Here is a 15,624-nt window from a genome sequence, read left to right on the forward strand (position 1 = left end):
TATTTGAAGCACTAACGTTACGGTTCTCTATATTATAACTTATGCACATTGTATAAAATCGGATAGTAAACCTCGCGAACACCACAAATGTATTTATTAATAAAACCTTAAAATTATTAGGTATTACTAGTTTTAAAAACATAACACGATAAAATAAATTAATTATTGATATCGAACTGTCGAAATATGTATTTCGTAATTTTTATTACTTTCCCGATAGTCAATACCACCACCACCGACGATTAAAACAAAAACATTAAGTATTGTTGCATGAAAATAAACAATTGAATTCTATTTCAACCAGTGGTGTAATCCTAAATACAAAAAAATCCGGAGTGCACCGACACCCCTACGGTGAAGTGGGAGGTGGTGAGGGGAATGGGGGGAGGTTAAGAGTAAATTTTTCTCGTCTCTTCTACTTCTACATGGCTCAAATTATCTAAAATTATTTGTAATGTCTAGGCTTTTGCCGGCATCGGAAATAAATACGTTTGTTATTATCTCCAATTGTTTGAAGAGACTTAAATATATTGTAATAGTTATTTATTTGAAACATAATACTTGTTCCTGACCAGAAGCAGAGCGCCGCTCCGATGCACCCCGACCCGACTACACCACTGTGTTCAACTGTGTAAAAATATTATGACCAAATTATAATTGTTGCAAGAAAATAATAAATAGATTCTTATGTTCAACTTTGGAAAATAGTGTGATGAAATTATTATTGTTGCAAGAAAATAAAAATAATAAAATAGATTTCTACGTACAAGTATCCATAGATATTGTGATTACGTTATTTTCTTTTCATGTAGGTACAGTAGTTAGAAATGTTGTATTTCTAGATCACTTATAAAAATATGAAAATTTTTACAATATGCCGAGAAAATTCTCCGGTAGACACACATCGATATTGTCTTATCTGAACAAATAACTGTATACGATATTGTCTGATCTGATCAAATATTTGTATTTATATTTTTACGACCCGTTGTTCCGTTTTCCGTACTACATATAGTAGCATATATAAGTTGAATGTACAATATAATTATTTGTATTCACAAATGTACGGTAGATTCAATACAGAGTAACGAATAAAAATCACATTTTCGCAATTGAATAACTAGCCAAGATGCTGATTTAAGACCTTGAAGGCGAAAGCATACGTATATTTTCCGGAATGCAAAAAACCCATACAAAATTTCTCTACTACGTATCCATTTTTATCCAACTAATAACTTCAAAAGGTTAACTCCAAATGCTAAAAAGGAATTCGGAAAATGTGATTCCACTTTAAATACGGATTCCGCGAGAATATACACATATCGCTCACTCATAATATATCAAAAAACTTGATTTTTCAGGAGATCGCTTTTAAAGTTTAAAAATATAATAATATGTATTAAAAATAAATATCATGCCACTTATTGAACTTTTTACTGCGCAACAGATCTTTTTAGGTAAAACCTGATTGTTTTTTCTCCATTTGAAAAATACTTAGTAAATTTAAAATAAAATTAAACAATACCCTTTCTTCAAAATGCAAAAAACAACACTTTCTGCCCTGTAGCGGGTAAATATTAAGTTAAAAATACGCCGCTTTTGCTGGGATATAGTACATTTTTTGGGCATTCCGAAAACATGCACAACTGAAAATTTACAATTTTTGATATATGACGTTGTTGAAAGGAGTGAGCGATATGTATGAATTATTATGATTATGAAAATTAAATTATTTAATAAAACAGTTTATTAGGGCAACACTTCCGTGAATGTTAACATTTTGAATGATTTACTTGTAAATTTGGTCCGATCGGTATTTTGTCGGTGCGTTATCGGTAAATAATAATTATTCCCATTCAGCGAGCCGTGAAACGATACCAATCTGGTTTTAATCCATCAATGTGTCGCTTTCCCAATTATGGTGTTGTCAATAAACCAATTGCAGGAAACAAATTGGAATTATTTTCCGACAAACGTGCAATTACAACGGCCCGGAGCCCTCGCGACAGAAAACGTTTAGATAGGTACTAGGATGTCCGAAAAGTTCTCAGCCTAAACTGAAATATTTTTTTTTTGATATCTCATCAAAGATGAAGAAGAACATGGAAGTCTGGGCATTTATGGGGCTGACGACCGTCATAGGCTGGTTTAAGTGATCACTTTACACACGTGTAAAGTTCACCAATTCTACCCATTATTGACAGCCACAATACTCATGGAAGTTCTATATATATAAACCAATTTTGAAACATTGTCCTTGAATCACTTGAACTTCACTAGAGACATCTATTGGTAAGAAAAGAAGCTTTTTATTGAGCAGAAACTCTTTTTTTAGTATGTGAGGTCTAAATCCTGGATTATAATCACACACACGAAAAACGCCAGAAAAATATGAAATAAAATCGTTGGGTAATATATCCAAAATTAAACACGGTTAATGGATTGAATTCTACTTTATTTACATAAACTTATGATATGTGATGCGTTTCGTGTCATTAAGACATTATCAAACACTCACTTGAGTGTTTGATAATGTCTTAATAAGACGAAACGCGTCACATATCATATATGTAAATGAAGTAGAATTCAATCCATTAATCGTGTTTAATTTTGGATATATTATCCAACAATTCAATATGGAATTCTACCAACTGTCTGCAGTTACAATAAATGAAATAAAATCAGCAATTTTTTTGAGTGATTTTATATTTGTAAATATTAAGGTGGGGACTGATAGGAGCATTTCGTCGTAACGTAATATCGCTCACTCCTTTCAAGAACGTCATAAATCGAAAATCGTTAATTTTCAGTTGTGCGTGTTTTCGGAATGCCCAGAAAATGTACTATATCCCAGCAAAATCGGCATATTTTTAACTTAATATTTACCCGCTACACGGCAGAAAGTGTTGTTTTTGCATTTTGAAGAAAAGGTATAGTTAAATTATTTTTTTAAATTTACTAAATGTTTTTCAAATGGAGGATAAACCTTCAGGTTTTACCTAAAAAGATCTGTTGCACAGTAAAAAGTTCAATAAGTGGCTTGATATTTATTTTTAATACATTGCATTATATTTTTAAACTTTAAAAACGTTGTCCTGAAAAATCAAGTTTTTTGATTTATGACGTTCTTGAAAGGAGTGAGCGATATGCGCGGCGAGCGTCCGAATATAGGATGGTGTACTCGGAAGGAGCTCGGCTCGCTGTACTGACTATACGAATGCTCTCATCGTAACGTGTTACGTTACGACGAAATGACTCCGGTCAGTCCACACCATAATAGGAACACATGAATATTTATATTTCTTACTCTTCTTGCAGGGTTTATCCAGGTTCCAACGCTAATGTATGGAAGTGAAGCATGGAATTGGCAAAGGAAGGATGAAAGTTAACTGAATGCAGTCGAAATGCGATCCCTCAGACGAATGTGCGGTAAAACGATGTATGATAGATGTTCGAATGTTGAAATAAGGAAAGAATGGAAGGCTGAAATGAACATTATCGATAAAATGAAGAATGGTGTGTTGAGATGGTTTGGACATGTGATTGGTTTGCTTCTTTCATGGTCAGTATCCACCCTTCTCTATCTTCTGCTCGTCTCTTCAACTTGCTGTACTTGCTACAACTCATGTCGGGGATAATTTGGTAGCTTAACCTACAAGGTACAAACTACAGAGAATGACCCCGTCCTCTGTAGTTTGTTCCTTCACACATGCTTTCCGCAATCGTAAGAAGCAGAAGTATTTTGAAAAAAAAAATACAATATGGTATTCTTTGTCACTTAGGCAAAGAACTTTTGAGACACACTTTATTTCAAAAGTCAGGAGTGATCAGTGTAAAGTCATGTATGAATCTACCATGAATTGAAAAAGGGGATGCGCACAATTTACATTACTTTTTCGTCATTCTGTATAACACTTTTTTGGTATACACATTTAAAAAATACATCATACATGTTTGCTATTGAAGGATCTGATAATTTAGAAAATATATTTTAATATTATAATGTGATGACTGATTTCATGTTACAAGTCTTGTGAATATTATCAAGGAAATAATAGGTATGTCGTTATTATTGTTTTGTCATTAAATAAGATAAAATCATTTATAATCTTTATTTTCAAATATAATCCATAATTCACAATGTCAAATTGGTTTTATTTTCTATATCTTTCACTAATCCTTCACCTAGGATAAGACACCCATCAAGAATGGCATCCAGATCAGCTATGAGGCCAGTTTTTCCACTTCTCTCACTCGGTTTCCGCCCGTTCATCAAAGAGGTCTGTAAAACAAAAAACAAAAAATAATGCCTCATTTATATTGTGCTGATATATTGTGCTGCAACGACAAATCACCTCAAACGTGTTTTGTAACTTATTATTACAAATATCCTATTTAGTCACGGATTTGCTTTAATCAAAACTATGATGATAATAAAAAAAATGCCAATTTTAATAACTTTGTGGCCCAAGTCAAAAAATATCAATTTTAGAAGAAAAAGAATGGTTATAACTAAAATCGTATAGATTTTAATTTCTTAATAATTTTGTTACCATCATTATCAGTCAAGGGTTGAAAATAATGGGATAATTCAATATGTTAGCTTACGAAACAAGGTTGGAGTCCCAAAAACTGGATTTAGTCTACCACCACTGCGATGCTTACAAAAGAAAAATTGCTTAGTTTATTAATGCAATATCATTGATTTTTGTATGGCATTTAGCTAATGGGTTATTTATAATATAAAAACAATGGATAAATTTTGTATACAGACACAAACTTTTTATGTATGTAAAAATGTTTAGTAAGGAAAATACATCTAACAAAACCTTAAATTCTTTGAATTCCAGTGCTGGGGGTTTCCATAATAACGCTATTACATCTCCGCCATAAGAATCGTGGAAGAATAAAGCGAATTCATCGTAACTGGACTGCAATTCAAAATAAATGTTTTATTAAATACTAAATATAACTTTGTGACATAACATCAATGAATACTGTAAAAATTAATATGAATCACTTCATCTAGCAGTTCTACTTACCCTCAACTCCTTTAAGTAGATTTGCACTGGATCAAAATCGACGACTGGGAACAGTTCATCATCAGATTTTTCATAGAGATTGCACTTCTTAGGAAGACCTTTAGCGCTTTTCTTAATATCCAAAAAATTCAATGGATTTAATTCAGGATTGAGATGTATTAACACGTCAAATCCTTCAATGGTAGGTTTAAAAATTATCTGAAAAATCATATTCCTGATTTTTAATATGATCAGAGATGTACAGAGCATGATACAAAATATAATCCAATTAGTTTTTATCACGTTATAATGGTTTGTCGTTTATCGCACATTTATAAAAATAAAAATAATAAAATTATCGACAATGTTGGTGCTCAAAATAATTATTGTTTGAAATAGTACAAAAGGTACTGTAGAACAGGGCTACTTGAACTTTGATGTGTTACTTGAGCCCAGTACAAAAAAAAAGTTAGATCTGTATTTGGTCTACAATAATGAATGTATCGACATGATTCATTGTTTCCCTGACAGGTGACACTTATTGTCACGATACATTCATTATTGTAGACCAAATACAGATTTAGATCTCTTTTTTGTACTGGGCTCAAGTAACACATCAAAGTTCAAGTAGCCCCGTTCTACAGTATGTTAAAACATTATGTTTTTGCCATCTACATACAATACATCAAAATATTCCTTGTAATAAATTCAACGGTTAAACTGTAAACCTGTAGGTATATACGTATTTTGAAAAAGTATGTAATATCTAATGTCATGAACGACATAATTCCATTGGATAAAAATATCGGTGAACTCACATCAACATCGTTGGAGAACTGTTTGAAGACAATATCATCAACAAAAGTCAAAGCCTCCTTCGCTAAAATCTGTATCCTGGCCAGAACTTGGAAAGTGGGAGCTGCCTTACTCCATACACTTGGCTTCTTCCCTTCGTAAGGCGTGAGGAAGAACATTGCCGGTTGTGTTGTTCTATTGGCAGTAAAACTGCTCTCCACTTCTGTTATTTCTTCCCCTAAAACCATAATCATAAAACTTTGAATAAATTTTTGGTGAGTAAAATAAAAAAATAATTACATAATGTGTATAAACTGTAAGGGTGGTGACTGACCGGAGCCATTTAGTCGTAACGTAACATGTTATGATGCAAGCATTCTTACAGTCAGTACAGCGAGCCGAGCGCTCCATCCATAGTTTCGGATGCTTGCTGATGCTCGCTGCGAGCGATGTTACGCTACATTATGATGAAATGCTCCGGTCAGTCACCACCTTAAGAGATGGGCAAGTTTCAGATCAAATAGGAATGTTTTTTGTTCTATTTTTTTTTTTTTAATGTAATTTTTTTACTAAGTTACAAATTTTATAATATCACAGTTGCTGACATTGGCTAGGAGTTGTGCATAAAAAAGCCACAGTTCACAAATTAATAAACAAATTAAATTCAGATGACATGAAAAAGGAACATTATCTAAGAATTTTAAAATTAAAATAAAATGGATAAATGAAAGATAAACATTAGTTTTAGTTACTAATTAGTGCTAGTAAATTAATGATATGTTTTGCATTAAGGACTAGGATAGTATGCAAATAAAATGTAAATATGTATTATTATGTAAGTTATAATGTCGACATGCCCTACGTAAAGTGCTCTTACTACATTTTTGTCAATTTTGAGATATTTGGTGTATGTTATTAACTGACCGTTATCAACAAATATAAACAAACAAAAAAAATAATAATAATAAATTACGCCTAATTTTCAGGCATATAAGACGCTATCTACATGGAATTTTCGAAATGAACTGAACTCCTAAAAAGCTAACTACTTGATTTTGACAAAGCATAAAGTTTTAAAACATTATTTTATCATGTTTTTGAATATATAATACTAGTTTAGAATTTCAGATAAAATCGTTAATTAATCAAAAAAAATATGTTGAATAAATCTTCTAAGTTCTCTCCTGTAAAGTAACAGATTTGCAGATAGATTACTTTACGTGGGGGCTGTCGATATTAAACAATGTTATTTATATACATGGAACTAAATAAAGAAATAAGAAAAAAATGTGCTCTTTCATATTAGACGGACTCAGTCCAATTTATGCCTTTAAATCCATGTAATCTTAATTCGACCTTTAATATACATTTTTTAATACTGTAGAACGGGGCTCTGGAACTGTGATGTGTTACTTGAGCCCAGTATAAAAAAAAATATTTAGATCGTGGTATCGATCGAAGTATCGTGACAATAAGTGTCACCTGTCAGGGAAAAAATTAATCATGTCAATACGTTCATTATTGTAGACCAAATACAAATTTCTTTTTTTTTTGTACTGGGCTCAAGTAACACATCAAAGTTCAAGTATTAAAGTTTTAGGGTACGTTAATGTAATATGACTATGAAAAAATATATATTTTGTACGTACTTGTTAAATCCTCATTAAAATTTAAAATAATCATTTGCGTAGACCAGTCATAGGATGCGAACATTTGAAGAGCCCTCCAGAAGGCAACTTGCGGTTGGGTTGGCACATGGAATGGTTCAGGTCGTAAAAACACATGAGCGACTAACATGTCGATACAGATATCAGGAAAATGGAAGGAATCCAACATGTGTGATCTCAACCAGCGCTTCACTAGGCATGTTGCGGGTCCGAACGCCTTGTTGCCGTGGTGTAATCTACAACATACATTTTAGAAAAATCAGTAAGACATTCATTCTATTGTGTTTAATAAACAATCTCAACTCTTTTTTATAATTAAAGTTTTATGTAATTGGTAAATATCACTATTCATACTTTTTTTTGACATCTCATCAAAGATAAAGAAGAATATGGAAGTCTGGGCATTTACGGGGCTGACGACCGTCATAGGCTGGTTTAAGTGATCACTTTACACACGTGTGACATTCACCAATTCTACCTTGTATTGACAACCACACTACTCAAATTCTTGGATGTTCTATATATATATATGAACCAATTTTGAAACATTGTTCTTGAATCACTAGAACTTCACTAGAGACATCTATTGGTGAGATGAAAAGAAGCTTTTTATTGAGCATAAACTGAAAAGAATCTTTTTATTGAGACGTCAAAAAATAATATGAAAATAACTCCTGTAATTGGAGATAATCCAGATTTTGTGAAAAAGTATTTGGACACACTCAAAATGTTGTAAATATCACTATTTCTTAAAATCTATATCTTTCTCACAGTGTTTATTTGTATAGTTTTTGTTGTTTATATTACTTTATTTTATAATAAAAATAATAAATTTAGATAATTTTACGTTTTATTATTTGTTTTATTATTTCCTGGAGAAATATTTTTTTATAATGCAAATGAACATCTAGTCACTGGTTCTGCTTAGTAAGACGTTCATAATTTTTTATTCAAATAATGCATGCATTGTAAAAAGCAAAAAATAAGAGTATAAAATAAATGAATGTAGTCAACATACCCATGAAGTGCAATCCGCAGTCTAGGTAAATGCACCAACCTGTACTCCACTTCTAAACTCTCTTCCGTATCTCTATACTTGGTCACACCATCTTTATCCACTATTTCCTTCATTAGGGTAATTTCTTTCCAGTGTGCAATTTCCATTCTGAATACGTAGCCATCTTTGAACACATCCACATGGTCTTTCCAAGGGTGTGAAGTCAACTGGCACTGGCTCTTCAAGGCTTCTGATATTTGCATGTTAAATGCCGTCTTTATTCTACGAAGGGCCTCTAGATCATCCGGCCACTTCCCACTCTGACCTGTTTATTGAAGAAAAAATTGATATAGTTCTATTAATTAACTAATTGATATAGTTAAATAATGGAGATAAAGAGGAATAAATCCTCTGCATTTAAAGGGTGAGAAAACACTGTAAAGGAGCGACATAATTACGCATTGAAAAACAATCAAGTCACATCAATGGGTGGTGCGCGCCATGAGAAAAAAGGTAATATGCTTTTACTGTCATTGCATTGTCCGCCTCTGTAGTGTAATGGTCAACACGTTCGGCTACTGTTCTGGAGGACCCGGGTTCGATTCCCAAGGGGGAAGGGGTCAAAAAATATTAGTGACTTTTTCACTCTGATATTTATTCAATATTAACCCTGGACTGGTTGGTACCTGAAGCGGAGGGCTGATCACCTATCCTTTATGTTTTAATGATCAAGATACCACTGCATTTATATGATGCAGTGCCCTATGCACCATTGGGGTGCGAATAAGGGTTTGAAGAAGTAAAGAAGATCATTGCAAATAATATATATACATTATTCAATATGGTTACAATGTTTTTTTACCATTTTAATTCATATTCTAACAATCTTAAAATTAAAAACGCAGTTCTCTCCAAAAAAGAGATCGAGCTCTTGTGCTTGGAGGTTTAATTTATTTATTAATTTATTTGACACATATTTAATTTGTGGTGTAAATCTGTCTTGATGTTGTTTCATTTCGTCAAATATTTATTATTTATTGATTTGGCATTAATTCGCCCAATAACATGATGATTTCAATATAAAAATACAACACTTTTATAAGAACATTTTTACTAGTGTAAACGCAACTAGTTTCGAGAAATACAGATGTTTTTATCAACAGATAAAAATACAAACTGATGAATTTCGAACATACATATTTTGAACACTGATACAAGTGTTTTAGTTTTATATTTAAATTGTCCTAGCTACGTTTTTAACGTAGCTAGGACAAACTACTGGAAACACTGTTTCATTAAACAAAACTGTGTTTTAATTAAAAATATGCAAAATTCTTACTCAGTTGCATTATGACTCTCAACGTTGGAGTGAACAAAGGTGAGCACAGATTTACTCTTTCACTTTTCTTGATCGGGTTTTGCTTTACTTCATCACGGATAAGTCTATACTTTTCGGAGTGGGTGAAACCTTTAACACTCAATGGAGCATACGGTAAGTGGGGAATTGGATCAGAGAAACTAAATACCGGAGATATACCTAAAAAAATAATACAACTGTTAAATTTTCCATTATAAAAGTTACATGCACAAAGTGTACGGTAAAATTATCAAAACCATTATGATTAATCTGATTTTTTTTTTTGCCAGTTTAACACGTTGACTACCGGTCACGTGTATACGCATTACCCAGCTCGTCAGCCGATGGCCGATCATGCGTTACCGTGATGAAGACTGACCGGAGTAACATAACATAGAGTAACGTAACATGTTACGATGCGAGCATTCAGGCAGTCAGTACAGCGAGCCGAGCGCTCCATCCATAGTTTCGGATGCTCGCTGATGCTCGCCGCGAGCCATGTTGCGACGTTATGTTACGACGAAATGCTCCGGTCAGTCTCCACCTTAATGCTAAACATTACTTAAATAATATTAAAAGTAAAGACACACTTTACAATGTAATATAGACCCAGTTAAAAAAATATTAGCAAGTTTAAAAAATTTGGTCATCTCCTGAAATCCAGCTTTTCAGGTCGGCAATCAACGTGTTAAAAGAATGATAATAATGTTAATACTTGCCATGGAACGAGTTAATTTCTAACGGCATGTCAGTTAGCGATCTCATACTTTTTGTAAGGCTGTCAAATGCAGAACTTATCTTCATAGCTGCCTCTTCACCCGTTCCGTAATCAAAATTAGCCGGCTGAAACCGTTTACTGTGCAATACGAACTCAAACTGATCAGCTATATAAAATAACTTATTGTCCATACCTAAAAACAGATAACACATATATTCAAATAATTGAGGATCATAAAGTTTTGACCAAGCATTTCATGTATATTATATATAAAACCATTGATAAATTTAACCAATGCAATGACTAAATAAAAATATTATTACAATATTAACCTACCCAATTTGGTCTGCAGTAAATAGCAAAGTATTTGTTTGACAATTAACCGTTTAGAAGCCATTGTTGAATCAGTCTTCCATACACATGCCTCGGATATAGATCCATCTTGAAATCTGCGTAATTCTGATTTTGATCCCCAAAATGCCCTACAAAATATATTTTTCTTTTAATTATTATATTACTGTGCATAGTAAGAGATAAAATCCATACATACAATTCAATCAAAATAAAATAAAAAACAAATGTCACACAGACATAACAGGCGACTCTGGTGATATTAAGAGAGTAAACGTCAATGTAACAGGTTTTGAACCTTCCAAAGCTTAATATAATAAATCACTTGAAATGTAACAGATTTTGAACCTTCCAAAGCTTAATATAATAAATCACTTGAAATGTAACAGGTTTTGAACCTTCCAAAGCTTAATATAATAAATCACTTGAAATGATATTTTTTCTAAACCCTTTGAGATTCATTATATCGAGGTAATACATTTATATATGCATACCTATCTGAAAATTGAAAACTACATATCATAGTCGTACAGGAGAAAGTGACCAACTAACAAAACGTAAAATTTACAACATTTTGAGTGTGTCCAAATACTTGTTCACAAAATCTGGATTATCTCCAATTACAGGAGTTATTTTCATATTATTTTTTGACATTTCATCAAAGATGAAGAAGAATATGGAAGTCTGGGCATTTACGGGGCTTACGACCGTCATAGGCTGGTTTGAGTGATCACTTTACACACGTGTAACATTCACCAATTCTAGTGAAGTTCTAGTGATTCAAGAACAAAGTTTCTAAATTGGTTCATATATATAGAACTTCGAAGAATTTGAGTAGTGTGGTTGTCAATAATGGGTAGAATTGGTGAATGTTACACGTGTGTAAAGTGATCACTCAAACCAGCCTATGACGGTCGTAAGCCCCGTAAATGCCCAGACTTCCATATTCTTCTTCATCTTTGATGAAATGTCAAAAAATAATATGAAAACGTAAAATGTTCAGGAGGGCCATTTAACCGTTATTACACTTTAGTCATCAATGCTTAGTTAGTCATTTTTAACAAGTCAATATATTATACTTCCAAGTTAAAAATCGCTTTGGGATTTTTTCGAGGTCAACATTGAACTAGTAAGATGTCAAATAGTCAATAATCACGTTTTTGTAAAAAATGCACTTGGTCATTTTCTCCTGTATGAGGACGATATATATCTTACTGTGGCTTTGTGGGTTTATATAAACACTTGCCTAAATTTTTCTGCTTCCGGAACATTAGCTTCGGGACCTTTATCCATGGTATTAAAAGCATACTCCGGGTCTAATTTTAAACCAAAGATAAATGGGTGATCCATATGACCAGCCTTGCTGGTGAGTGGCCATGTCAAATCTTCTTCCGACAAACATTTTGGAGTTACGAGGCTGACTCTTTGTCCGAGGCCTCTGCGAATCAATTCTAACAAGTATTTTTCAGTTGCAAAATACATGTCGGCTCCACAGTCCAATTTAGTTTCCTTTCTGATGTGTTTCATTACTGCTAGTCTCAAATTTATTGTGTTTTCAATCCTGGAAATAATAAATTTTGTAAAGCAGATGGATATTTTCTTGGAATGCTTGAAACATTAAGTTTCCAGAATAAGGTTTAAAAATTACATATGTTATAACTAAAATAAATGATTGACATTTTAATTTCACAATTTTTTTTGACCGATTATAATTTCATTATTATTGGACCATCATCATGCTAATAGAAGGTAAAAACAAATATTTACATATAAAGGCAGAGATACAATGTTTTTAAAATATATATCATACAAAACGTATTATAAAAGTAAAAATGAGATCCATTTTACCTTATAACATGGTCATATTTATGATAAAAGTTGACGGGCATCATAAAAAGTGGCAGAAAGCCATTCATTTGTTGACTGTCTAAGAATGTCACCGCCAACTGACTCTCATGTCGAACTGTATTATATATATCCAGACCAACGTGTGAACATATGTTGTAATAACCAGATCGGTCTACAAACACAACGGGGAAATGAGAATGGAACTCAGCCGTTGCAGGCTGATGAAGATCAGGTTCTCCGGTAAATAATGAAATTCCATTTTTATCCCACTCGCTCGATCCTACAAAACATGTAAAAAAAAATCCTCAATTAATATTTTCATTCAAGAGTGAAAAGTGACTAACATTAAACGTATAAAAGAGTTAGTTGTGTCAAACTGCATATCTAATGCTCTTCTTCTCCTTCTTTTTCTTCTTCTTCTAACCCTCATCCGCAGCCATCATATATTAATAGTGTTATCTTGATAGTTAAGTACACGAAATTGAGGTGATCGTCACTGAGATTCAGGGTAATATTATCTCTATAATACTAAAATATTGTAAAAATTATGCCAGCAAAATGACGATTCCTAGAAGAAAAAAATTTGCATCGTTCCCAATCCCCCTGCTTCACAGTACCTTCCTAAAGTACCATTATTTTTTTCATTATTACATGATCTTAAATGCAAAGATTATCTTTAACCCAAAGAATGTTACTATACTTCTGAAAAAATAAAAGTTTTTGATCATCTTATTTATTCTTGTTTTATTTCTGTCATATTTTATATGAATGTTTAGTAATAACATCACTCATAGGAAAATTTTGTAATCTAGGGTTAAATAAATATTAGAGTAAAAAAACACTTATATTTATTTTGAGCCCCCTGGGAAAAGAGCCCCGGGCCTCCAGCCCGGTAGCCAAAGGTACTGACCACTACAATACGGATTATGTCTTAATTTTTTCCAGATTATGTCGGCATTTGGACTACCAACGCCTTCTATTGATGATACAACACAATTTAATCATTTTTCGGCCATTTATATGTTTTACCGAACTATAACAAACAATGTTTTAAAATGTCATTGATATGTTACTACTCGAGAGATTAAATAGTAATATACCAATGGTTAAAAACCAGAGTTAATTTATGTTTTAAAAATTAATTATCATGTAAATTTAAAATCTAAAGGTTACACTCAAACAAACAAATTACCTAAAGCAGTCCACACATTCCTCATGACTTGGTAGCTGCTCATTGCATTATTGATACGTCGAATTTGCACCAAATGAGCGACGAGCATAGTCATTATATATCCAGAAAAGGTAGAAATTTGTCGCTGCTTCAGCCACACTTTTAGCAACAAGATGCCGTGCTTTATGTTTTCATTCTCGCTTATGGTTTTGACCAAAAAAGAGTGGTTAATTTCACATGTGAGATCTCGCAAGACGGCACTATTATAGAAAGGTGTCGGGGATGAGAAATTGTCCTCATCCGGATCTTCCGGTTTATTGAGCCTCCAATTCTCGCGAATATTGCTCCTTGAAGGATTAAACCGGAACAATTTAAAGCTTTCTTCCCCTGTCGTTATGTGCAGGACGACAGAAATATGTTTACCAGCTTTGCCGGAGGGTTTGAACAAAAGGACAGGTTTCAGATTCGAAGCATCCAGGAGCTTAAACTTCAAATCATCCACCAATCCTGAGTCGCTTATTTTGGTCGCCAGATGGCTGAGGTAAAGCGCTCTTTTACGAAGGTACCTTTCATTAATGTCATCATTTTTGTGAAATGATTCCTTCGGGATCTCCACTTTTAAATCCACGGACAAGGTAGGTCCCAAGTTGCAACCGTAACTGTGTGAGCCGATAATGGTGGACTGTTTGCACTTAACAAACCTAAACGAACCTTTGTTATCAAATGGCTCTTGGATGAAAGGAATTTCAATTCCTAATTCAGATAGCCACTCCTGATCGGATACCTTGTAAGTCGGGCCGTCTTCGAGAGTTGCGAGGAAAGTATTGAAATCACTAAACCATTTTTGAAATTGTGTCACGTATTTCGATTTCACACTAACTTCTTTCAAAATTTCTTCTATTTGAAGACGGAAGAAATTAGAGTTGAATAAGTTTTCTGTTTCTCTTAATCGATTTAACTCTTCGGTGGTCGGTTGTTTTGTTAGCTTGGCAGATTTTTTTGGATCGTGTTTTAAATTTAAAGGCTTAGATTTTTTATTTTTTGATAGTTTAATCTGCGAAATATTGTCTTCTTTGTTCGTATCATCAGGCAAAGATTCATTATCCGACTCACTATCATTTTGTGTTTGCTAAAAATGTAAATAATAATCAGGTATGCCAGAAAAATTATTGGTAAAAAACTAAGTAATGCAAGGAAACAATAGAGACTTCATAATATAATTAACATTTCTATCATTTATTAATTATATTTTAATTGTATTAACTTCAATTGAAATAAATGCTTACAACAGGTTTTCGTTTCAATGATTCCTTCTTCATTTTAGTAGAATTTATGTAGAAATGAGTTTTGTGTAAATTTAACACATGGATTTTTTTGTTGTATGCTATTATTAAACTAACTTATATTAAACTGCTTCCATTGTAAATCAAAATTCAGACAAAAAATGGGGAATAGCGAACTAAACTAAGCGAAAAATTCAAGATTCCCACGTGCGCCGAAACTGGCCGAAACTATCTGTCAAAATGTGTTATTTCTTTGACATTTCAAAACCAGAGAGAACAGCAATAAAAAATGCAACCAACTTAAATGATTAGATAAGTACCTATTTCAAATAATAGATGTGTGCTAAATTGTGCACCAAAGCTTTGAAGGCAAAATACAACAAATATGAAAGGGTGTAAAACGAGATGAATAAAAA

At 32.8% G+C, this 15,624-nt stretch overlaps 1 protein-coding gene across 1 annotated transcript; it reads right to left on the reverse strand.

Moving 5' to 3' along the window:
• Positions 1–4,098: 4,098 nt before the first annotated feature.
• Positions 4,099–15,479, reverse strand: LOC148312405 (nucleolar protein 6-like). The gene is made up of 13 exons (XM_088277295.1): positions 15,212–15,479; positions 13,947–15,054; positions 12,755–13,034; positions 12,153–12,467; positions 10,892–11,037; positions 10,557–10,748; positions 9,820–10,017; positions 8,502–8,805; positions 7,466–7,719; positions 5,840–6,054; positions 5,043–5,240; positions 4,830–4,931; positions 4,099–4,282 (listed from the first exon to the last, which is right to left on the reverse strand). Exons 1-13 carry the CDS (start codon positions 15,242–15,244, stop codon positions 4,136–4,138), a joined length of 3,492 nt encoding a protein of 1,163 aa, XP_088133421.1. The 5' UTR covers positions 15,245–15,479; the 3' UTR covers positions 4,099–4,135.
• Between the last annotated feature and the right edge of the window lie 145 nt (positions 15,480–15,624).

This window comes from Brachycentrus maculatus, unplaced genomic scaffold (assembly GCF_059751285.1).
Source record: "Brachycentrus maculatus isolate JH-2025_06_01 unplaced genomic scaffold, ASM5975128v1 h1tg000041l, whole genome shotgun sequence".
NCBI classification, from domain to species: Eukaryota; Metazoa; Arthropoda; class Insecta; order Trichoptera; family Brachycentridae; genus Brachycentrus; species Brachycentrus maculatus.

Excerpts from the sequence above, each read along its gene's own strand:
- LOC148312405 (XM_088277295.1), bottom strand. The coding sequence starts at position 15,244 with ATGAAGAAGGAATCATTGAAACGAAAACCTGTT. Across the intron at positions 12,468-12,754 it reads AAATATGACCATGTTATAAG|GATTGAAAACACAATAAATT; the intron begins GTAAAATGGATC and ends TATTATTTCCAG. Across the intron at positions 7,720-8,501 it reads CTGCGGATTGCACTTCATGG|ATTACACCACGGCAACAAGG; the intron begins GTATGTTGACTA and ends TGTATGTTGTAG.